The following is a 25,707-nucleotide window of genomic DNA, read 5'->3' on the forward strand; positions in this document are numbered from 1 at the left end:
TGTAATTTTTTGCATGATAATGGCCATACTGGCTGGAACAAGCTAGACACTGCAGCCGGCCTCCTACTGGCCCAGTCTTGTAAGATTACTGTCTCAATTCAAAAATGGCTTCTGAGAGTATCGTCTTTCAGCTGAAGGACAGGTGCCTCATAGAGGCGGTTGCCAGGTTATTGTTGCCCTTAGATATGGAGAGGAGCTGACTGGGATTTCACCAGCATCCTGAAGTGTGTTCAGAGGGCCGGGTGTCTGCAGAGCTTCCCACGTGGGTGAATACAGACACCGGCTCCTCATTTGCATGGCCGATGGTGTGGATGCAAACGACCCAGCTGGCTTTCTTTAGCGTTCCCTTTTAGCAGGTGGACTCGGTGCAGAAGAGGGAGCAGGTGCACGAGGTAGGAAAAGAATCGCTAAAGGCTTTAGCAGTTTTATGCTAAAAGATGACGGTAACGATTCATTATGCAGTGATTCTTAGGACACCTTGTTTGTGCTGCTCGGTTGCAGGCTTGGTTCACTGGAACCTGAGATGCCGTTCTGAAATCTCGTGCTATACAGGTTCCAGTATCTCATTCTGCTTCAGTAATCCTGCAGCTATGAGCAAACTGCAGATATAAGTGTGTGCCTTATTTATTTATCTAAGGAGCCATTGGTTTGGGTAGGTGGGTTTATCTGTAATTGGCATGTATGTTGTCTGCATGTGTCATGAGTAAACAGCCATAATCTACTGTCCCCCTGAGTGACGCTCCTGACACAGTCCTGTAGAGCAGCCTGTATCGGACAGACGTGTTGCGGGTCGCAAAGTTCATCCTCCCAGGAAACAAACTTTATGTCCACCTTATTGTTATGATTACGTTTTTTTTTATCCACGGCAGCATGCAATTTTTCCCATTTATGGAGTTGGACACTTATTTCATGTCATGTATTTTGCTGAGGGCTACTTAAAAGCAGCAGCCTCTTGGGTGCCCTTTTGGCCCTCGCTTGATGGAGATCTTGCTCCTCTGAAGGGCTGGTCTGGATCCTGGGGGAGCCAAACCAGGAGGGGTTGGTTACAACTGCAGGAGCTTTGGATCCATGATGGATCCTCTCCTGAGGAGCTGGAGTTGAGGACGTCTTTCGCCCTCTCCGTACTTCCCTGCTGCTGGACCAGAGCGACTGCAGACTCACCTTCTGGAGGCTGGTGCTCAGGATCAGAATGAGTCACAGGGTGGGAGTGAAGGGGAACATCCGGGGAGAAAAGGCATGTTTTGAAGGATAGAGCCGCGGCAGTGAGAGGGACCTGTGAATGGCTGCCCTTAAATGGTAAAAGCTCTTGGGACAGGGGGAGAGGCCAACTGAGTGGGGGATGGTGTGTGTGTGGGGGGGGGGGGGGATAAGGGAGCCAGGATAGTCTGACTTCAGCCGAAAAGTCTCTGAATGCAGGGAGGAATCTGTTGGACTTTCCTGAGCTGAGGTGACGTGTGGTGAACCGTGTGTCAGGCAGCCGTGCTCCGTAGCCAGGTCAGTGTGCGTCTCGCTTACTTACCGTAGCCTGTTGCACTCCTGTGGGGGTTCGTAACGCTTGGGGGAGGGGGTGGGGGGGGTGGTGCGGTTTGCCCTTCTGAGCCTCCGCGTCTGGGAGCTGCTGTCAGTCTCGGTCACTGTGGCTTTGCACATGCCCTCATGCATTCATTTTACATCTTTAATTCAGAGTCATGGGAATCTTGTCACAGTCGTGAACCTGAACGCAGATAACCTGAACACGGTTAACCTGAGCACATTGCCAGTGCAGGTGTGGGATGAATATGTATACCTGAGGTCGGTCATGCCGCTTTGCGGATTGCGGTAGCCTGTGCAGTTGCTCCCTTTCCCACAGTATCTCTTCATGGTTTCCCGCTGCATGACAGTCTTGAGAAAATCGCCCTTTAGCATCACCGCCTTGATTCTCACACTCCTCCCCTCCTCTCATCTTGTCTGCTATCAGCAGCACTTGCCCTGAGCTGGTTCTTACTGTGCAAATTTTAAACAAATCCAGCACTCTGGAACTTTCTTACAGCGTACACATGGTCTGGTTCTCATGATGGCGTCTGGCCGCAGCTGGCCCCAGGGTGAGAACATGGGGTTCAGCATCCTCTCCAAGTCTGTTTTCCTTGGAGAGTAACACCCCGTGTGGTGTCCCAGATAGGACCTCTCTAAATATAGCTGTGGTCAGTGAGAGGTCCTCAGGCTGACCAATGGTTCACGGGAAACGACTAATTCAATTACTCTCCTTAAATGTCATTGCATGGATGTAAGTTCATGTTGTGAAATTGCATCATCTGCTTGGATGTGCTCCCTGGAGAACACCGTCCACAAGGCTGTGACAGGACCAGGCCTGGTCCCTCTGTGACGACCCACCGCATTCATTTCCTTCCTGCTCTCCGTCGCTACATCCTGTTGGCAGCCAATGCTGCGACGCACCAGCCAGTGAGGCTCCACACTTGGATGGAGATTTTTAACATGACGGCTGGGGAAACTCAGCCCTATTTATGTCGATGTTGTCCTCAGGTGTCCTCGTGGGCATGTCTGTCAGCAGCTGCTTGCAACCGTGTCTGAATGAATCAACATGCAGGGTGAAACTCAGAGGGTAGGTTTTTCCATGAACTGAAGCTTTATTTACCATTTGCGCAAGCACTGGTGTATAGGAGCACTTTAGCTTTCACATTTCCTGTAATACACTCCACACACATATTGAGGTGAGAGTGAAGCTTGGGGTCTGAGCACAGGGTCAATCATTGATCATGCACCGCTGGAGCATTTTTCTGCAAGTTAAGGGCCTCACCCAAGACTATTCTGCTGAGCATAGGATTTGAAATGGCAACCTACCACTCACAGGCACAGAGGGCCGACCTGCTGAGCATAGGATTCGAAATGGTGACCTACCACTCACAGGCAGAGAGGGCCAACCTGCTGAGCATAGGATTCGAAATGGCAACCTACCGCTCACGGGCACAGAGGGCCAACCTGCTGAGCCACACACCATTTTTTTGAGGGCGATGTCAGAGATGAGGCCCACTCCCATAAACGTGATTATTGAAAGGTATATAGACTGTGCACGATACTGAGCAGAATTAGCGGTTAGAAGACGGATGGATATGAACTTGGCGGGATGGACCCAGAAGCAATGGCCCAGCTCTCTTTGGACTGCAGAATGGTGCTTTTGTAAGTAGTTTGGTCTGTCTACTCATCACACAGCTAAGATGCTGATAAAATCACCCCGTTCCATCCTCTGTGGATTTGTCCGCCATATGGAAGGTTCAAGGATTTTAGCACATATCTTATGGTTCTTCTACACCTCACACAAATATTCTCCTGAGATCCAGGGCAAAAAAAGGCCTTTTCAATTTTGATTTCTTTTTTACATAAATTAAGTGTTGGGATGGTAAATAGCATTCCCCCACATATGTGATGTCATCTGAAAGCCCTAACTGTCAGGACCTAAAAGAGTAGCATGTATAGTATGAAAGATATGAGCAAAAATGTAATGTCCTCTACAGAAGACGAAAATGAATTGCTGGATCTCAGGAAGTTATATCGTTTATATGGTTTATTTCCTGCTGCTGGGCCTCTGAGCAGAGCACTTAACCCCGAATGCCCCCAAGCGCTGGACACTGGATGCCCCCAAGCGCTGGACACTGGATGACCCCACACTGTTACACTCAGGCTTGCTCTCCAGCGGAAATGCATCTGTGTGTCTCATGGAGAGCATGATGGATGGAAGGACACTTTTCCCACAGGGCTCAATGAAGTATCACAATTCTATTCAGTATTTCTCCTGCCTTGTGCCCTGTGTGTTTGGGAATTTGCTCCAAGTTTTTTGTGGACCTGTATATGATGGATGGATGGATGGATGGATAGATGGATGGATGGATGGGTGGATGAAGGATATGATTTATATGTTTAACCTTGTCCTTCCTCAAATTTATGTATACTTGTGATAGTTCTGAAATAGTCCTTATGTTAAATTAGGGTGACCAGATAATCCATGTCAGGGAGGACACTCTGAGCTAGGACAGGATTTGTAAACTACCATTTCAATTAAAAGGACCTGGATTTCACTTGAGCACCGAGTTCTTACTGTGTGCTAATTGGTCAGTCTCCTATAATCATGCATGTGTCACTAGAAGAAGAGCTGAACTAATTAGCCGAACACAGGAGCCTTTCAGTTTGAAATTAGTTTGTAAAACCCGAAGTAGCTCAAAGTGTCCTCCCTGACATGGATTATCTGGTCACCCTATGTTAAATACTATGCCACTTTCCTTTGTAAAAAAGGAAAACTTGAAAGCCTTACTGGTGATCAAAACTTTATAGGTTTAGATATTAACGTATTCCCTTCCAACAGACTGGTATTACCAATTGCTGCAGAATGGACATGGGCAGTTGCGATCATGTGATGCGTGATGCGCGATCATGTGATGCGTGATGCGTACACTCATGGGTGTGGCTCCTAAGGTCTGTGGGAGAACTGTTCTAGAACCAAATAAGCCTGTAACAGAATGCGAGCAATTTGAAATGTGACATTTTAACGTGCTTTCAGCTGCAACAAAATAATTTCAAAATATTCTTTTTTTCACTCAACACATCTTGCCAGGGGCCAGAGGCAAACCAATTTGACCACAAATGTTCCACTAAGTCAAGATTGCAATAATTATTCTTCATACGCTCTGTTATTCTCTCTTATTCACACAACAGAATAATTTCTTCCTGTGTCTTCATTATTAGATGTTTTTTTGCCGGAACATTCTAATATTTGCAGAACAGTAAACCAGTATGGAGTTAATCATGTGTATTATTAACAAGAAAGAGCTCTGAGTAGCGTAGCAGTAGTGGTCCTATTAGTGTGTGTGTGTGTGTGTGTGTCATGTGGAAATTGGAAAATGCACAATATCTGACAGTAGCCGGGGGAAACAAAAGAACTAGGTTTTTCGGAACATCGTGATGATGTCAGAGAGGGCACTCCTGCTGCCCCAGCAGACGTTTTCCAGAACCTTGATAAACACATTTTGCCTACCCATAATTCCACAGGGCCTCCCACTTAAATACAACCTGCAGTTCTAGGCCATTACAACTGAGGGGGGGGGGGGGCAGATGCATTTGACCTTAATGTTCTCCAAGTATTACTTACACTAGATTGCCAGCATTAAGAGGCAAAAGCCAATTTTGAAGACTGATAAGTTGTTTATGCAATGCTTTGCAGTTACGTTTTACAGTTTTTATAAATATGTAACTCACTCTGATTTCTTGTTTGCACAAGCTTATGTTTTTCTGTCGTTAGCTCCTCATCTCACCAACTGAAATGACTCGACCACCTGCCGCACCCGTATTAAGAGTCCATCAAGAAAATGTGCTTACATTTGTGTTTCGCCTGGTCCCAGCGCACAAAATTTTAGCCCACAAATATAAATATAAATAATAATAATAATAATAATAATAATAAAACATTTATTTCAGACCCAAGTAGTATACATATTTAGGGGGGGCACAGGGGAACTGCCCCCCACCCCCGCTCCCCTAGAACCGCCCCTGTCCTGCACGTTTGTATATAGATATTTAAAACAATGATTAGAGTGTTCACAGTGACATGCAGCCATACCATAGTAACCCCGCCCACAATGTCACCATCAAACAGAATCAGTTCTGCCACATGGCTGTGCAGATTCTTCAGGAACTGTTGCTTATCCAATAAAAGATTAGATGATTGCTTTTGTTCCAAGACATTATTTTTGTCTCTCAAATAACAAAATAGGGCAAGTTCTGCATGTTCTATAAAATCAAGATTCTTATCAGGCAAATACTGCCAACTATAGCCCTCAGATAATATGGGCACATTTGGTGCTGTGCGTGCTATCGATTCATCACCATCTGTGTGTCTTACTTCCTCTAAACAAGCCCTTAACATCCACACGTCTGTTGTAGGGACTTCCTACTTCACATGCATCTGCCACCGGTTCTTTAACAGATCTGAACCTTTCCTCCGGAGGATTCTTGGTCCGTAAAGAGGGCCTCAGATGGTACCAGTCGCCTGGAGCCATGTCACCCATGACCAGCCCGTAAGAGCCCTTCCAGAAGTGTAAAGTAAGTGTCTGTGTGCTGAATGGAATCGTGGGAGTAAGTTTGTTCATGCGATGAAGATTTGTCTTTGTGGAGCCTATGCAGAAATATTTATATTGCTGGATGGTGTTGGGTGAGAACCTAAGTCTTAACCAGGAGTTCTGGTTAGAGGGGGGTAGCCTGACTAGACAGTGTAGATGGGCACAGGAAAGCATCATAAAGCCTGAACTTCCTGAATCTTAAGAAAGTCTTCTCATGATGTTCTCTGTTGCCAAATGCTATGGACTTGCCCCTCGTGTGGTTAGTGTCTCTTTACACCATGACTTCAGCAGGTTCAGCCACAGCGACAGCTGTCTGTTGGAGCCAGCGGGGACCTGAGCTGAGCCGGGCCGGGCCGGGCCGGACCATGTGCTCTCAGCCCTGCTGACACACTGACGGTGAGTCCAAGCTTGAAAATGCTTGACCAGCTGGCCTCCGGGTCCAATTCCAGAGGGTCCTGTGTTCGCTACCTCACAGTCCAGCCAACTTTTCTGGCTTACTTATGCTCGTTAGTAGTATGGTAGTATAGTAGTATAGTGGTATAAGCGGTAGGGGGGTTTAAGTGACAAAAACCCAAAGCAGACAAGCGTGAGAAAAGACCCATATTCCTCAACACCAGGGACAGTGTTAAACTAAAAGCCACAACACGTATAATGCATTTGCTCTAAATGACTTTAAGTAGTAGACCCAAAACTGTACGCTTCACAGTAGTATAGTAGTAGTATATTATGGACAAATTACTGTACAGATTACTCCCACTTACTAACACTGTAATACACTGTTCTGAAACCTTCAGGTGCAGCATTGATTTAAAAAACATTTGAAATTTTCTTTTGAATGTGTCAATTTAATTAAGGAAATATCACTGGAAAATGCACAAATTACTGTGGAAATGCATTTGACAATGGTGTTGAAAGATAAAACCAGCCATTTTTGTCTTCCTTCGGTTAATAACGCATGAAAGGAGCGAATTTGGCCGTTTGCTTCCAGAAAGGTACTATGCAGTGACAATGTGATAGAAACAAGAAACAGCTTCACATGACCTTAGTAGAACAGCTGTTACGTGTTGTGTAGATGGCAGTTACTGTAAGACTCCCTATGGTAATGAAAGCTTAAGCTTGCGGGCTGGGGTGTCACAGGGCCACGGGGACCCTGGTGGATTCAGGGGGCCCAGCGCGTTATAGGACAAAGAGATATAGATAGATGCTTCATTGTCATTGTAAGTACAATGAGATTTCGTTTGGAACACGCCAGCAGATGCACAGTATATTTACAATTAAATAGATCTGAGGCATAAATAGAATGGGAGAGTATGTCAGATGTACAAGATATATATACAGTAAGGTGCTAGGAGCCCCAAAGTGTGCCACTGGGGGGGGTCAGAATTTCTAGCTATGCCTGCTTGTGGCTACCATTCAGGGACTTAGAGAGCCCTGTGGTGCCTCACACATCAAAGCAACATTATCTGTCACACCTGTTAACCTTATTTTGTAAAATTAATATTCATTCCGAAGAGAGTATGTCGGCAGAAATTAAGGCATTGTGTTTTTTTTACAGAAGCCTGGATGTTTTAAGATTGTTCCAAACAATTGCTACCACGCTACAACTGTTTATCTTGAATTAGTTGAGTCTGTCTTTTTTTAGAGTAGAATTCCTTGTCATTGTACAACAACATTTCGATCTCTGCATCTCATTCTCCGATGAAGCACACGCAGATATTTTGGGATGAGAACAAAGCTTGGGTCAGACCTTTGGCTGCCACCCATGGAGCATTTTTTCGGGTTGAAAGCTTTTCTCAAGGGGCCACAAGTGGCATGAATCCTCTGCCAGCCACAGGATTTGAACCAACAACCTTCCAGACACTAGCAAGGACTCCCAACCCATTTTCTAATGCTAATTAATTAATATTTTCAATGGCAGTTCAAATAAGCAAGTTGTACATTATATAAATTGATACTGTAATTGAAGCACGAAAGTTACTTTGCACAAGCAGACCACCGTTTGATCAGTGGGCTAAGAACCCAGGCCCTAGAGCATTTGTTGTCCACCTTGATCATTTGAAGCTGATTAATCCATAGGCTCTCCTAGGCTATAGGCTAGTGCCACAGTAAAATGTGGGGCCCCATTTGGCAAAATCAGAGGCCCCGCTTCAGAGACAATGTAACGGTTAATCTGGCCCATCGATTCGCTGGCACCTACTCCCCCCGGCCAATTTTCCTGCCAAATTTCCTGTCTCCTACCCAGGTGGAGGGAGACGATCCAAAAGTCCTGAGAAGAAGCTGCTCAATCACCCCCCCCCCCCCACCATCACCACCACCACCACCACCACCAGTAAATCAGGGTCTGCTCCCCCAGGACCATGTCTACCCTCCTGGGAGTTGACGAGGACCCTGCTGGGGAGACGGCCAGCACACTGCCTGCTGTATGTAGATGCAGAGACACACAATGTTGGCTGCAGACACACATTTATCTCAAAGTCAATGTGTTTTAATTGTCCTCTTTAGCTATGTGATGCATTGATGATCATGACGCAGAAGAAAATGTATTTAATCGACTATAAATACGTAAGACATATAAACACAGATATTATACATAAGACCATTAAATAACGCAGTGCTACTCGAAACCCCTGTGGCGCCCTAGAAAAGCTTGACCACCAGCGCCCCCCAACTGAGACAAAGTGAAATCGCTAAGTCAACATCCTGTCAGAAGATGGCACTTTAGGTGCCCGTCTATGTCGCCTGATGGGCTGACCAGCCCTGACTGCAGGAACCCGGCTGCTCATCACATTCCTTCACACATGCAGATACACACATAGCTAAGGAGTTTAGTGCTTTATGTATACGCACTCTTCTGGAATCTTCCACTGTGGAGATTTGAAGTCACATGGTAGACCCAGAAGCCCACGCTTTCAGCACCGTCCAAGATATATGCTTGTGTTCCTCTAGTACTGCCGACCTGAAACCAAGGTGGTGACCATAACCCTGTCAGGGTCCTCTGTACCCTTGTCAAGGCAGGGTACCGCATACAGCCAAGAGCCTGGAGCAGTAGAGCAGGCCAGGTAAGAGCTGTCGCGTTTGGTTTCATGCTGCTCAGTCCTGCAATGTGTTAGGAGGTGGAGAGCTTGTTTATAAGTGAAATGTCATTAATCCTAAACACTGCTTAAAACAACCATCTACAAATCAGGCAGCTGGTCAAACATACCACCTCTCAGGATGCTGGCACAGTGCAAGATGTGATTCACTGGGTAATTGTAAATGTGCCAAGGAACAAATGAGCGTGTAACTAAATTCTTCCTGAGTTCTTGAATGTTACTCGAGAGTGAAATCATCACATGCGAAATCCCAGAATAGAGATGCTTTGAGCCTGATTTTTTTAGTTTTCAGCAAATCCCGATTCAGGTCGTAGCATCTGCAGTGTCTTCTACTGTCAGCTGCCTATAAGAAATGGCTAATATAATTCAGCTGTTTCTGCCAGGGGTGGAAGAAAAAAGTCAATTTACATTGAGCTACCTTCCTCCAGCAGGACCCACAGGCCACGAGTATCCCAGAAGTCCTCTTCAGGAAACTACATCACCACAGTTGGTAGGTTCAATAAACACTACAGATTCAAGGAAACATCTTTATATGGTATTCCAGCTCTGTCCTGAACTGTGCACTGACTAATTCACAACTATGTCTGGACTCATAGCAGTGGCCTACAGCTATATCGTAGGTCTGGTGATGAAGAATAAAATCATGCAGCTTTATTTCAGCTTGGATTTGTCATCTATAAGTGAAGAGCTGTTCATTTTCTGATGATCAAATCAAAATCTCATTTGGGTTAACTGGGTCATGGATATTAACGTTTACGTGATTAAAGTCTGATGATGACTTTCTTTATAAATAGTTCAGTTAAGCAATTAAGGAGACCAGGTCCATAGGCTGTCATATTTGGTGATCAGAAGGTATCTGTAGATATCTTTCCGTTAGCATGTACATCTGCATCATCCCCAGATGGCCAAGGCCATCTGATAGACCTGGCAAAGGACCAGCTACCTGACATGCAGCTCTCTGAAGAGGACAAGAGGAAGAACCTGGAACTGCTGCTGGAGGCCAAGGAGGTCAGCGAACGTTTCCTCACACGCAGAGGGAGAAGGTCTACCTCCAGTATCTCAGACTCCCCTACAGGTAAGCCCAGCCCCCAAAGCCATCCAGAGAGGGCACCTTTCAGAGCTTACATTCTTCTCAGAGGACATTCATGGGGAGACATTTACATAAAATCCTATGATAAATTATGAAAAAAATTATAATAAATAAGATTTATTGTGATCACTGTACATAGGATCCAACAATAAAATACAATCTAATAATGTCATTCATCTAAAACAAACATTCAAGTTGCAAATGATAATAAATAAAAATGAGCGACTGAAGGAGCTGATCCAATCAGAAATGGAAATTTACTTCAAAGGGTTGGAAAGGCAACTGCAAAGGCACAGTCACTCTTAGATTATAACCAAGACCACAGGACTGACAGCAGTAACTGCAAAGGCACGGTCACCCTTAGATTACAACCAAGACTGTGGGACTGACAGCAGTAACTGCAAAGGCACGGTCACCCTTAGATTACAACCAAGACTGTGGGACTGACAGCAGTAACTGCAAAGGCACGGTCACCCTTAGATTATAACCAAGACTGTGGGACTGACAGCAGTAACTGCAAAGGCACGGTCACCCTTAGATTACAACCAAGACTGTGGGACTGACAGCAGTAACTGCAAAGGCACGGTCACCCTTAGATTATAACCAAGACCGCGGGACTGACAGCAGTAACTGCAAAGGCACGGTCACTCTTAGATTATAACCAAGACTGTAGGACTGACAGCAGTAACTGCAAAGGCACGGTCACCCTTAAATTACAACCAAGACTGTAGGACTGACAGCAGTAACTGCAAAGGCACAGTCACCCTTAGATTATAACTGAGACCATGGGACTGCCAGAAGAAACTGATCAGAAGTAGACATCAAGGTTCTGACAGAGACTTGCAGTAGATCGACGATATAAGACAAGTCCACTGAAGGCTTTGAAGCAAACAGTAAAACCTCGTACCTGACTCTAAAATTCACTGGAAGCCAGTGCAAACCAGCTTGATCCGGTGTGATATGATCTCTTTTCATTGTGTTAGTCATAACCTTGCAGCAGCATTTTTTGCTGCCTGACTGACTCCTGTGTATAAAGCATTAAAATAGTGTATATGCCCAGAAATGAAAACATGAGTAAGTTTCTCAAAATCATAAAAAGGGAGAAAAGACTAAACCATAGCTATTAATGCTCCCCGTGGGGAAATTGTCTTTTTGCTGATCCCATCTTGCTCTCCATGAGACACACATACAGGTGAGAGGGAGTCACAGTGCAGAGTCAGCCAGCATGCAGTGCCACTGGAGCAACTGGGGCTTAAGGGCCTTGCTCAGGGGCCCAATGGCAGCATCAGTCTGCTGGCCCGGAGATTTGGACCAGTTATGATCACAAGCGCAGTGTCCTAACCTGTTGAGATACACTCCAGCCCCTACTAGTTACAGCCTCTGGTTGCTCCATTTGTTCAGACTACCTTGTGCAGTATTTAAGCCTTTTTAGGCTGACCTGTAGAGTGCCACCTACTGGGCAATATCAGAACCCAACTGGACAGCCAAAGGCTCTAAATGTATGTAGGTCCTCCCAGGTGCCCCTGGAATGTCACGTACCCTGTTAGGCAAAACCTAATTAAATCTGACTCCAACTTTAATTAAACAATAAATGTGAATCTATTTATTTATGATCCCACATTTAGGTTGCTCTGATTACTTCTAGGCTTTCCTTACTTGTGACTAACTTTGCTTGTTCTGAGTTGCAGTGCTGCACTGGATAAACTTTGGCCGATAAATCAAACCTTCAAACACAACATCTGACCGTTTGGTCTCAATTCAGGGATGAAGGGTGGCTACAGACTAGCGCAGTGTCAGCTTTTCCGGCCAATCGGGTTTAGCTGTTCAGTTTAACCGAATGTTTCACCACGGGGTGCCTGCAAACTCTTGTGTGTCATTGAATGCAGTATATTGCTGCAGATTATCATTACATGGCAGTTTATTGCTACATGGCAGTTTATTGCTACATGGCAGTTTATTGGTACACTGCAGTTTATTGGTACACTGCAGTTTATTGCTACACGGCAGTTTATTGCTGCACGGCAGTTTATCGTTGCAGGCAGTTTATCGCGGCACGACATATCATAGCCGATGAAACTCTTTATATTTTATCCGAGTCAGACGATGGTCAGGTCTTTAGGGTCTTCCGGTGGTAAGGTGCTATGTCTAGTGCGTACTTAGTCCTGGTTAGGGCTCATGCTACACTGTTCCCCTGGAATGTACTGCAATTAGCAGTGTCAGATATCCAGGAAGAGAGGGGAGTTTAGGGGAACAGAGTTTATTCAAAAAGTATATAAAATATACATCAATCATGGTACAACAAGAATGCAGAAATCAATCTAAGCCTAATCTAAGCGGCCACACTATTCTATAACTACACCAACTCTATGTCAAACATTACAACATCAAAATAGTACATACTCCAGCTGATTGTGCACATGGGAGTTGTGAGGGAGATCTGGTTACAGATACTAGTCACGTTGAACTATGTGCGAGCTCTGACTGCAGAGTGACTATTCAAATGAGACCAAATACGGGTAGGTGTGTCGCTTGCAGTAACCTGGGGCGACGCTTCAGGTCTTATCTGTAAACTTTCTGTGACTTGGCACAGGGGGCAGAGGACAGGAAAAAGGGGAGAGGGCAAGGTGGGTTTCTGGCCTGTGGACTCGTTTCCCCTCGTTAGGCTTTGATGTGAGATCACTGATGTCTGAGGCTGTTGGTCTAAGCCCCGTCATGTCGGAGCCAAGCTTCATCACAGGCTTTGATAGAGTGCAGGATTACAGGGGCCCACAAGGGCCCGCAGTCTACAACTGCAAGGCAAACCGGGCGTCTGCACCGAAATGAGCCGGCGCAGAACCGTAACCCGAATCGCTGGTGTTCTCTGCAGGCGCCGGTCCCACTCCCAACTCCTCTCCAGCACCGTCCCGAAGCAGCTCGCTCAGCGCTATGCCTTCCGGTGAGTCGGTCTGCCTCACACACGCCGTGACACGCGCCAGCAGGCCTCGGGAGCGTGACCCGGCGCTCCACTTGACTGTGGGATGTCCTGACTCAGTGATGTTTTCCTGCTTTGTCTGCAGTTTCAGCAGCGGATATGGCCGAGGCGAATTACGTCAGTTCCCCTGTTGTCCAGGTAATGACCCCCGTTGGCATCCTGTTATTGCTGTGTGCGGTGATGTTTGTGCAGAACAGAGCTGCTGACAAGTCCCTCAAACCCGAGGACATCCCATTCATGGGGTCATTTATCTGCAAACATTCAGCTTTGCTTTTACCAGTGATGTGTAGGGTCTGAGAGTTCTGCAGAGACTGTTGCCAACGGAAACGTGTGACATTGAGTTCAGGAGATGGTTCTTGTGGTACATAGTCAGGACTTGCCGATCTTCATCTTTGTTGCTGTATTTGCGTCTCTGTGACTTGGCCTGCAGTTTGTTCCCCGTTGTCCTGTTTAAAGGTCACATCCAAGCACACTAAGGCTCAGTCCGTCTTCCTGTCATTGTGCCCTGGTTAAGGGTCTCGCTGTTGCCTTTCTGATAGAATCAAACAGTCCTTCAGCCAGGTGCCAGAAATGCTCAAAAACTAATGAAATTAATGACAATTAGATTGAACTTGCAGGTCCCAAACACTTCAAAATAGTGGACAGTGCCTCAGAAAAGACCAGGCTAACCAGATCCTCTAGACTATTGACTTAACAGTTTATTTACTTTGAAAGATTGAATCAACATGTATAAAAAGATATCACTGCCTAATCTGCTTCTGACGTGTTATGTAAATGACGCTGCAGGACTCTCGGACCCTGAAGGAGGTGCGGCCTGTGAGCCTGGGCCCCGAGCCACTGAGTCCCTTACTCCCCGGGGGAACCAAACTGTCTGGGGTCGGCGCTGCCCAGAGAATGGGCCGCGACTCTAAGAAGACTGATCTAGTAGAAGGGGCCTCAAGTGGTGCCAGGAAGGATGGCACAGGGCAAGGCGAGGCCTCTGCCACGAGTTCAGCCCGGCCGGTGCCCCGCAGCGCCCCCATGAGGGTACCCTGCACCGCTGAGATCAAGACCCTGGAGGCCTTTCCGCCGCTGATGCGTGCGGCCTCCTGGGATGCGGCAGGCTCCTCCCCCGAGCTCGAAGAGGAGCCGCCTTTCACGTCTGAGCTGCTGGAAGAGGCCACCCCCATGCAGCCTGCAAAGATGGAGAAGCTGGCCAGACTGCGAGAGGTAGGGCCTCCCCGACTGCTGCCAGGTGCCCAGCAAAGCTAAGATCCACTCCGGTGTGTAAGTGCTATGTGTGGGTTTTGCCCATATCCTGTCTCTGGCGAGAGAAAAAGCAAATTTGTCTTACAAGAGCCCCCTGTGTTGGTCCGAATCACGTGACCATCTGATCTACATTTTCAGGAGCACAAGCTGCTCCGGCACCAAAGCATCATCGGATCCAAGCTCCCGGACCTGAGTGAAACGGCCGAGCTGGACAGAGGTGATTCTCCTGATTTTGGACGAGGCCACAAAGCAGGAGCACCTTAGAGCACTCGTTAGCCTTGCTGTTTACATTTAAACCAACAGGTGGCGTGGATGGGACATGCGGATGCTGTTTGAGGTAGCAGGAATGTACTGGATATCAGAGCAATGTTCGTTTTGTAGCTCATGTTATGGCAGCATATGGTGCAATACAGTCAAGTACTTGAGTAATTTGACTTCTGTGAATTCTGCTTTCGTAATACAGCTTGACCCAGCTTTCTCAGACCTCCATATCTGCTATATGGCGTCACTTGCCCGTGGTCAGATGGCCTGTGTTTGTGCCCCTAGGTCCTTCTACGAACAAGGAGTCCAGGGGTCAGAGGTCAGAGGTCATGCCCAACATCTCCGATGTGATGCTGCAAAAGCTGAAGCTGCACCGGGCTCAGACGGGCAGGTGTAGATGGGGGGCCTTGTTGTGGGCGGAGTTAATGTGGGAGGGGCCAACCTTTCGTTGGCATGGCTGTAAGGGTCAAGGAAACTATGGATCGAAAATATCAAAATCTGGACTTTCTGCTGAAAACGTAGGGGGCGATCATTGTTGCAGTAACAAATGCGATTAACCTGCAAGCATACTAGTTCTTGCAGTTCCTAAAACGACTGTTGTACTAACTTTTACTAAGAAATCAACATAAACTGCTTTACTCCACACACCAAGCAACATAGCTTAACTATGTGTAATGTGCTGCACTTGTTGGCCTTCAGAGGAAATCCTCATTTGCGGTGTTTCCTAATTCAGTCTTCGGGGACCCACAGACAGTCCACATATTTGCTGGAGTTGAGAGGGAGCAAATATGTATGCTGTCTGGCAGGAAGCTCAGAGGGAGCAAAAACGTGGACCGGCTGTGGGTCCCAAGACCCGGATTGGGAAACACTGCTTTGGAATGGAGCCAGGGCCTCCTCAGCATTTGTTCCCCAGACAGGCTGCAGTGTGTAAACGGGGGGCCACAGAGAGGGGCTTTGTTTGCACTGCAGAAATGTGGCACGGCTTTAATCCCATGTGCTCTCTCTCTCTCTCCATTACAGCTCCCCCCCGCTCACAGAGAGAGAGGTCGAGGTTGGTATCCGATGCGGCTCGATGATAAACCTGCACAGCTTAAGCTGTCAGCACTCTGTGTATACTTTGCTTGCGGTGTGCCTCTGTGGACCCTCGGGGGGGAGGTAGTGGGAGACCCACACCAATGCATTCTGCCGTCCCGTGAAAGAGAGTTCGGGTTGGGTCACTTATAAGGAACTTTCTGATGAACTCTTCCTGCAGCCAGATACCTGGTACCATGAGATTAGGCCTCCTGGGTGAACCTTCAGCTTGTTAGAATAGAGATGCTTTATTCGCCCCAATTGCCTTCGCTAGGGACAGGTGAGAGCAAGCTTAGGGGAGGGGGGTCACAGCACAGGGTTCAGCCAGCGCCCCTGGACCTGCGAATTATGGGACTTACTCAAGGGCCCAGTGACAGCATCAATTGAGTCAAAACTACCTGGGCCACATGCCACACAGATTGTACGATACCACAGGAGGTAGCCCAGAAGGCGAATGGTCACCAGTGTGACTCCCAAGAGAGATCTGCTGTGGTACCCTTAAGAAAGACACTTTTAACTTAATTAACTTTTAACTTTTAACAGGGTAAAGTGGTGCAATTGTAAGCTGCTTTGGGTGGAACTGGGAATTTAGCAAGTCATTGACATTGAGGTTAACTTGATAACATGGGGCCTTGAGCTGCACCCATCTTCCTGTCAGAAGGAGAATTCCACTGATATGGGAGGTGGAGGAAGGTGGAGGTTAAGGCTTCTCTTCCTTGCCTGGTCCCACAAAGAACCATCTCCTAGCAACAGATGCCATCAGGACACAGGGAAGATCTTCCAGGCAGCCCTGATCCCTCCTAACAGCTGAAATTGTGATTGTTGTGTACATTCGGGTGAAGGCCTCATTTCCGGCTCCCCGTCAGAAATTAGTACAGCAGTGATATCTTCTGAAATGGTGTGCTTTGTCTCTCAGAGGCTCTAGAGTCTGCTAGAGGCCTCACAGCTGCCTTTTTACATGGGAAGAGTGAAAACAGTTTTCCACTTGAGAAAGACCGTCAGCAGAACCTTCAGTCGTGGCTGAATTTGTATTCACTTCTAGTCGCACATTTATTTATTTGCCAGTTAATGTTTGCTCTGTTTACTGCCTTGGTTGGGTGTGGTGTGTGGACCAGTGGTTCAGGTTGCTGTTCCTGTTATTAGAAGGTTGCCAAATCCCTGGATCAGTAGAATTATTTCATTGTTAGGTCCAGTTGAACAAGACCCATAAACCCTAATTGCTCTAAGAATCCTGCTTTCTCAGAAATGTGCATCACTTTCAATATAAGCGTGTGCTAATTAAATTAAATGTATTTGAAAATCAGTTTGATGTTGAATTCCAGTTTAAGTTACTTTACCCAATTCCCCTGTCCCCCATTTCAATGTGTACTGTGTAGATGTAGCCACTTTGGAAATCACAACGAGATGCATGTCCTCTGTCCAGAATGCATTTGTGCAGCTCTCGTTGGCTTTCCGTAATGACAACTATACCCTGGACACGCGTCTGCATCTGGCTGAGCGGGAGCGCTCCCTGACCGAGGAGAACGCCGAGAAGGAGCTGGAGGACTTCAAAGGCTCCCTTCAGGTCAGTCCGCAGGGGGCGTTCCCAGGGGCCACCCTCCCCCTCTCACATGGTTCAAAAACTAAATAAGCCAGCGAGTAGAGTCAGAAGGTCATAGCTAGCCGGGTGGTTAGCAGAACATGCTGCTTCAGCACCTCCTAAATAAGGAATACGTTTATTTAATATTTAGTGTTGTGACTGTTTGTGGCCAAGAGGGGGCCCCCAGACTTCAGGGGCCCCACATACATGCATGCTTTGAGGGCTGGTAAACACAACCACTGGGTGTACCCTGGGTAATTATTGCGGCTGTGCATCCCTGTAGAAAACTGCTGTGCTATGGCAGAGCCAAGAGCACCGGGAATCCTACCAGCGCCTCCTGGAGACGGTGGCAGTACTGCACCGGCTGGCAACACGCCTCTCCAGCCGGGCCGAGATGGTCGGCGCCGTGCGGCAGGTGGGGCATGACATGTGGGATGGTTATTGGGAGAAATTAGCCTCCACACCAGATCAGTCCATGGGATGAGGTCCTTGAGATGTTCCAAAAGAATTACTTTAGCTCTCTTAACCATATCGATGGGGTGGAATATCTAAGTGTTCATTCTGTAAGGCAGCATGACAGGGACTCTGTTATATTTAATTCTTTCATCCATTCATCCATCCATCCATCTTCCAACAGGTTATTCTGTGTATATTAGCATCAGCATATTTCATTATGGAGTCCAAGCCATTTTAAACAAAGGAAGTTCACCTTCACTAATTGCCTTGGATGAGTGGGGTTTTGTTTAGATATTATTCTCCCTGTATTAATCACGAACGATCCATTCAGTGTGCCGGTGATTGTTTGATTAATTCGTTTATATTAGAATCAGCCACAGACATTCTGATCAGTTGTGGGCCAAAGTGAAGAAGACAGTGTCCCCCCCTCCCCATACACGTGTCACAGGAGAAGCGCATGAACAAGGCTACTGAAGTGATGATGCAATATGTGGAGAACTTGAAGAGGACCTATGAGAAGGATCACGCTGAACTTATGGAGTTCAAGAAGCTGGCCAACCTAAACTCTGGCCGTGGCTACGGCACATCTGCAGATGCAGGTCAGAGCGTCGTGGGCAGCTTTCGGCATTTAGGGTTTCTCCCGGCGATAGATAAACTTCTATTTGGAGTGCTAAGTTAGAAAATAAGTCAAAAATGTTCTGAGGGCAGAACGAAAAATGATTGGTTCAGAGAGATAACCAATTAGTGTGTAGATGAGGTGGGTCCGAGCAACTAGACGAGGCTGGACATCGGATTGGTTGGTCCCTCCTCCTCCTCCTCTACAATCTGATTGGTTATCTCTCTGAACCAATAATTTTTTTCTTTTTGCCCTCAGAACATTTTTGTTTAAGTAAAACTCACATAAGCAAGTGATATCAACACTGCATAAAAGACTTTTTTATTGTTACACCCGCTGAACACTGCCTTTGAGTGGCTCCCCTCCAAACGCCGGCTCCGTTGTCCTGGTTGCAGGACACAGAGGAGGAGGGCCACCTTTGTTCCTAAAGCTGTCCTTCTTTTGAACTCCTGACACCCTCCCAAACCCACCATTATCACCTCACACTCCCATCTGCCCCTCCCCCCTACAATCCAGACCTCCTCAGATCTGAGTCTCTCACTTTTTTTTTTTTTTTTTTTTCCCCCCCACTTTCTCCATCATGCATACTATTGCCTCTGTACTTTTAGTCATTTATTATGTTCATAGTTTATTGTGTGTCTGTGTGTCATCGGTTGCGTTTAATGTTACTACTGTTATTTGTGTGCGTTGCTCCTCTATGCCTTTTAAATTGCCCCTCGGGGACAAATAAAGTTTTTTGAAATTGAAATTGAAATTGAAATTGAAATATTTATTTATTGTTATTATTTATTTTTATTGTTATCTATGATGACCCATCATGCTCTCCAGCTAGTTCTTGAATTAGTGTTTTAATGACTAACCGCAAGGTTTCAAAGACTACAGGGTCTTGAAGGGCCTCAGTCTTGTATGTGATGCTTCAGTAAATGCCAGTCTAGAAATGAAACATCACAGATGAAACTGTAGAACAAGCACCAGGTTTAAATGGTCAGGTATATGTGCTTCGGGCCCAGCAGAGATTCTCCAGTACTGTGAGTGGAGACCTGTGTTATTCAGGATCCAGAGAGTCTAAAAATTCCACTGTTGCTCACAACGAAAATACAGAAAGTGACTAAAAACATATTTCAGTGTGTTATTGGCACCTACTGAGTAAATACTTACATCTTCTGTAAATATCCAGTGCGCTGTCGGCAGCGTGTGTATATATATGTCTGGGGCTTGTTAGTCAGAGTAGGGCCAATGTTTGCATATGAAGGTCTTAAGTGCTGTTTGTGACACGTTCCTGCGGACACACTGCCCTCCCATATTGGCCTGTTTCCTTAGCATGGGTCCCCTAGACCACACAAGGATGCCTCAGACTGGTGATATTTTTTTGTATTATGCCTTATGGCATCATTTGAGGTGTGTCAAGCAGAGGCTCTTTAGGGCTGTCGCGATATAATCGTGATCATATGGCGCACACGCAGTAATCACCAGGGCTTCATATGATGGCCGTAAACATTTGTCCAAACGGCAGCCTTTTGGTACTATACAGACATCTACTAACGCCCACAATTAGGTAAGCAGATTAGTAGTGCGCCTAAAATATGGATGAGAGGCGTATTGTGACGTCCAAAAGTTACTCATCTGTATAAATTAATAAATGTATTGGACTTTAAACTGAAAAAGGTACCGTCACACCACCAACGTCTTTTTACCTTGTTTATAAACAAGATCTCCTCTTTTAAAAGAAGTTGTGGCTGTTGAGCTGTCCCTTTCTTCACCGCCGCTTCAGTGCTAATAAATCGTTTCAGTGATTTACCAAAACAGTAGTACGTGGCGTGCTCCGCTAACTGAATTTAATAAACATATGGATACAGCGAATTCATACAGATTACTAACTTTTGGACGCCACAATATACTGCTCAATATTTTAGCCGTACTGCTAATCTGCTTACCAAATCGAAAACATTTGTATAGCACCGAAAGGCTGGCATCCAGACAAATGTTTATGTCCATCATACAAAGCCTGGTGATTATTGCACATGTACCATATTGTTGCAATTTTATTGCGACAGCCCTGCTCCTTTTTTAAGGAGGAAGATTGTCTCCTGAAACATCCTAAGGCCCTGAAAAAGCTGGGGTCTCCTATGGTCATGTTTGAGCTGAGATGCTGGGTCATACGTCTTACCATGCTCTCTCCTCTGTTTGGCTCAGACGATGGCGTTCCCCGTGCATTGCGCTCAATGTCGCTGACCATGGGAAAGGTATCGGTGCCGCTCTTCACTCATGGAGGCAGAGTTGCAGCCAGCATCCATCACTGGTGGAGCCAGTCCCTCTGACCACCTGATTCTGCCCCCTAGGCCGTGCCTCGGAGGAGAGTCAGTGTGGCCGTGGTTCCCAAATTCAACCTGGTCAGCATCCCAGGCCAGGCTGCTGTCGCTGCCAGACCCATGGTTCCCATACTGGTATGTCCCCACCCTGTCAACTCTGACATTAATCTTGATCTATGATCTCCTGCAGAATACTCACATTGCTAATCTCTGCTCTGATCTAGTGCACCGTGTTGTGGTGTGGTCTGCACGATGCGTCAGCGTGAGGCCAAAGCATCCCCTATGATATTCAAGGCGTTCTGAATATGTGCGTGTATTTCAGTGTGAGGCCAGCGATGTGAAAGTCTGCCCCCCCGCAAGACCTCTACTGCAAGCCACACCTGCCGACAGGTGAGTCTTTGGCACCTGGGCATCACCATTGCTGTTGTACCGCACTGAGGATGCCAGCTTGGAGTCTGGCGGAATCACAAGCTACACACAACCATCTCTTACGGTGCATGTATAGCAGGGATGTGCATCTCCATCACTGAAGCCGACGCGACACATATCTCAGTGCGTTGCCATTAAAGATACATATGAAAGAACTGCTGATGCGATACGATGCGATTCGATTCGACGCAATACAATGCGATGCAAAAGAATATGATGTTATGTGATTCAAAATGATACAGATACAGACATAGTTAAGAGAGGGGGAATCAATCTAAATATAAAATTATTGGTCAAAAATTCTGAGTTTATAAATAATAAAGGAATGGGACTGCAACTAATAATTATATAGTAAAAAGTAGTATTGGTGTAGGGCTGGTGTGTGGATCGGTCATCGGTTCAGACTCTGTCCTGAGTAGAGTGGCATCACTGTTAGGTTCCTTAGCAAGGCCCGTAACCCCAGTTGCAGCAGAGACTGGCTGGCCCTGCTTTCTCGATTGTATGTAGCTTTCCGTAAAAGCACCTGCTAAATGAATTAGTGTAGAATACGAATAATCTGAGGAAGTTTATGGATTTGATGCAGGGGCTGCCTTCTGCATGTCACTGCAAAGCTGGTTATATCCCTCCCCCACCCCCTGCCTCTGATTTCCACACAGGAAGAGGGTGGGGATGGTTCACAGGAAGGCTGGGCTTGGGCAGAAGCCTTCTACTCATGTGCAGCTAACTGATGGAGATTCTGAAGCAGACTGGGTGCATGTGTTTGTCAATCGCCTGGCTCCCATTAGTGCCCGAGGCTCTCATGTGCAGGTTGCTACCTGTCCCACCACAAAACAGGGGCAACTTTGGCTCAGTGAGGTAACCCTCTGTGCCTGTGATCAGAAGGTTGCTGGTTTGAGCCCCAGCCTTAGCAGAATAGTCACATCTGGCCCTTAACCCATCCCCCCCCCCCCCCACCCCAGCTCCATGGATGTTACTACAGGCAGCTGCCCTTCGCTGCCAAGTTTGTTCTTGCCGACATGTGTGTCATGGAGAGCAAGGTGGAGTAGGCGAAAATAGAATTTCCCTATAGTGATCAATAAAGTATCATTATTCTGTTATACTGAAATTACCCTGTTCCATCTACAAATCCACCAAAGTCCTGTGTACGTGTTTAGGGAGCATTTCCTGACATCCTGGTGTAACCATTCGTGAAACACGACATCAGCACAGTGCCAATGACCTTTATAATGTGTGAGTGCCCTTCCTGATAATGTCACTTCTTAGCGATAACCCTCAGTATCAATGTCCTTCCTCATGCAAAACCACACAGCAGAAAGACCGCAGCCGAACCAGAACAGGAAACATCGCCCCCTGCCAAATCGCCCAGCTCCGCAGAGAAGATTTCCTCGGAGATGAAAGCCAAGATCGAGGAGGAGGCCTACAGTAAGGGGTGGGTGAGGCACCCCTCTATCACCTCCTACCAGCAGGGGGAAATCAGCCCGGAACCAGCTCCTTAGACACCAAACATGAAATTTCTCATTCATCTAGACATTTTCAGCAAATAGTGGTCTTGTAGTCTTTTACCCTGACCCATTTGATGTTGCTAATTTCAGGTTTATGATGGAATAATATAGATTTGCTGTAAGATTTCTTGGTGTGAGTGTCATGTCAGATGCGTGAGAATCAGCAGACTTGATAATCAAGCATCCATTTAATAACCTCCTGGCCTGGTCAGGGCCGTGTGCAAATAAAAATCAATATACTAACATAATATAAGTGAAAATGTATCAGATTTGCTTACTTTGAGGGAAAGGCCCTTGTTGTAGGTGTCCTCATAGAGCTTTTGCCAATGGCCTAACTCAGATACCAGGAGGGATTGAGGAGAGTCAAAGAGATGCAGCAGCTGGAGGAAGAGGAGGAGGCAGAGGAGGAGGAAAAAGCAGAGGAGAGCCAGGAAGTGGTCCGAAAGGAAGAGGAAGACTTGGAGGATAGAACAAGCCACAGGTAACTTCCTGACTGACTGGAAAAGCACAGACAGCAATCAGAGGTGGATAGTTCCAGTCCAGAAAGTAAAAATCTAAACCAAGATTTTGTCCTGAAGCAGACATGGACAAAGGGGCTTGTACTATTGGCCTGTATTGGTCGTGTCACATACGGGGATGGAGCAGGGCTGATTATCAAAATATAGAAATTACAGACGCTCCCCTACTTACGAACGTTCAACTTACGAACTTTCAGACATACGAACGAAGAGGACTGTACTTCCAAATTGTGTTCCTTGGGCTCCCATTTCCTGTCCGCAACATCAATTTTTTTTTTCTGCCCGCCAATCCCGCCTAGTACGACTTCTGGCCGCTACTCCCGCCGCACAGCAGCGTAGCGTGCGTACTCCCAGCATCCTACTTCTTTGTACTTCCGTATACCCTTAAAATGATGAATAACGACTTACGAACATTTCAAACCCGCAGGTCAGACTTAACAATGTTATGGGCCGGCAGTTTGAGAACTCTGTGATAGGTGATGGTAGCTTATCTCATTGCCAAGGTCCTTGCTTTAGATGTTTCCAGAGAGTCTGTTTTGCAGAGACATTGGCATGAAAGTAGCTTCATCATCTTTTGTCTCTCTTCTTATGTTTTTGCAGCAGCAGATTCAATGGTTTCCCGGACGTCTTTGGCCGGCTGCTTCCAAAGGTTCTCAGGCAAAAACGGTTCATTTGGACGGCCATGATAGTCCTGACTCTGCTGGCAGCTGTTTTATTTGCGTTTGGGGCTTTCAGCTACTTCTCTGAAAATCAAAGAGAGTTACCTGGAGTGTCAAGTTTGTCTTCACGCAAGAAGAGGCTTGTGGGGTGGAACTCGGCACTTGAAGATAAGAATGGAAGCCCAGAGTAACAATACTCTGTCAACACCCGCTTAATTAATACTGAGACTATCAGGTGTTGGGAGATGTAATGACCTGTATAGCCTGCATTGTTTCCATGAGACCCCTCAGTTATATGAGTAGGAAAGGACGATGGGTGTGATGAATGATCATTTTAACTGATATGCATGTGAGCATTACGATCTCGTGTCCGTTGACACAGGTGATTTGTTTGTGATGAGGTTCCTACCGCCAGTAATGAAGACAGCGGATACTCCAAGGGAGCAAAGGGGTCACAGGTTCGAATTCTCATGATCGGAAGTCATAACTACCTTTGCTGTACTGGGATTTGATAATAACTTTAAAGAGGTTTATTTTTTGAAGAATTTTGTTTCATTGTTTTGTTAGAATACTTTGTTGGGTGCATGTAGTTCGTGAGGTACTGGAGTGGGTGATTTCTCATCAGTCGTTTATCTTTATTTCAGCTGCTGCCATTGTATGTTTTGTAAGAGTCTCCTGACTGTCCATATAAGAGCCTAATTGCACAATTTATTAATTCCATTCTACGTACTGTAGACAATGACAGCAATTCTTTAAACACAATGCAGGAATCACCCATGTAATGTAAATTAAGCTGTGGCGGCAGAGGATGGTAATAATTTCCTGCTTATTGTCCCCCAGTTACTTAGGCGGGGTAAATGGGTAATTGTATACGTTTAATAAAGTGTTATTGAAAAGCGGTTTTAATAAAATAAGAGTTTTCCCTGCTGACACATGACACCAATTGATTAATTTTCTGTGGATTATGAAGTCCAGTAATAGAAATAATGTAAAACAGAGGCAACTGAGCATGCATTACTATGACTCGTGGGCAAAAGTAACAAGAATATATCACATGCCATCACTTAGCTGCAAATAATGAAAGAAATCAGTATTGGAGGATGTTAATGAAATTGTGAGCAATCTTGGCTGGCTTTAGTGCAGCTGTAGTTTCATTAGCTATAGGTCCAAATACTTGAAGCCACTTCGGTCTGAATGTTTGGCTGTATTTATGATACTGTGCTGTTGAGCAGATCCAGGCATGACAGCAGGAGTCAATGAACCAGGCAATATTAACGGGTAAACGAGGCACTTTTATCATTAGCCTTCAAAGGGACTCTTTTTAATGTGCAACAAGCATGAGCGAATCTTGCTATATGAGCACAAACAATGAGCAAAAACAGATCTCACTAATTAGGCGCTGACCAATGGGGAAACGGCGGGCTGGTCACATGGGACACAACAGGCCGCACATGTGCATTTACATGGCGGCTGAGACACGCAAGGATGGGACCAGGATTACATACAACATAGCTAAGTACAACATGCGACACTCTGGGACACAACACGGCTCCAGCGGTTTCCTCCCAGTCCAAAGACATGCAATCAGGCTAATCCGTGTCTCTAAATTTCCCGTAGTGTACGATTGTGCATGCATGCACTGTGCAGCCTGGGAGAGGCAGGAAAAGAGATGGATGGATTATTCATATATGAACAGAATTATTTCTCTCTACCTTCTGCCTGCTACCCTTTTACTGACAGGCCAGTGCGTCACGTTCTCTTTGCCAGAATCCAGGAGGGTGCGATGCATTCACCACTAATGA

General features: G+C 46.3%; 1 protein-coding gene across 7 annotated transcripts; it reads left to right on the top strand.

Moving 5' to 3' along the window:
- Positions 1 to 354: 354 nt before the first annotated feature.
- mrvi1 (murine retrovirus integration site 1 homolog) lies at positions 355 to 24,835 on the top strand. 7 transcript variants are annotated; one of them, XM_023824525.2, is made up of 22 exons: positions 355 to 392; positions 5,972 to 6,087; positions 6,393 to 6,500; positions 8,347 to 8,524; positions 9,051 to 9,163; positions 9,625 to 9,686; positions 10,098 to 10,271; positions 13,153 to 13,221; positions 13,343 to 13,395; positions 14,044 to 14,466; positions 14,644 to 14,722; positions 15,052 to 15,157; positions 15,787 to 15,817; positions 17,261 to 17,401; positions 17,700 to 17,831; positions 18,321 to 18,471; positions 20,682 to 20,731; positions 20,828 to 20,932; positions 21,120 to 21,187; positions 22,536 to 22,655; positions 23,069 to 23,209; positions 23,847 to 24,835. In XM_023824525.2, exons 4-22 carry the CDS (start codon positions 8,462 to 8,464, stop codon positions 24,094 to 24,096), a joined length of 2,331 nt encoding a protein of 776 aa, XP_023680293.1. In that variant the 5' UTR covers positions 355 to 392; positions 5,972 to 6,087; positions 6,393 to 6,500; positions 8,347 to 8,461; the 3' UTR covers positions 24,097 to 24,835. The 7 variants fall into 7 exon arrangements, with proteins under 7 accessions (XP_023680293.1, XP_072554602.1, XP_023680291.1 ...); XM_072698501.1 differs by lacking the exon at positions 355 to 392 and adding an exon at positions 1,223 to 1,296; XM_023824523.2 differs by lacking the exon at positions 355 to 392 and adding an exon at positions 1,357 to 1,494.
- Positions 24,836 to 25,707: the final 872 nt, after the last annotated feature.

This window comes from Paramormyrops kingsleyae, chromosome 13 (assembly GCF_048594095.1).
Source record: "Paramormyrops kingsleyae isolate MSU_618 chromosome 13, PKINGS_0.4, whole genome shotgun sequence".
Taxonomy (NCBI): domain Eukaryota; kingdom Metazoa; phylum Chordata; class Actinopteri; order Osteoglossiformes; family Mormyridae; genus Paramormyrops; species Paramormyrops kingsleyae.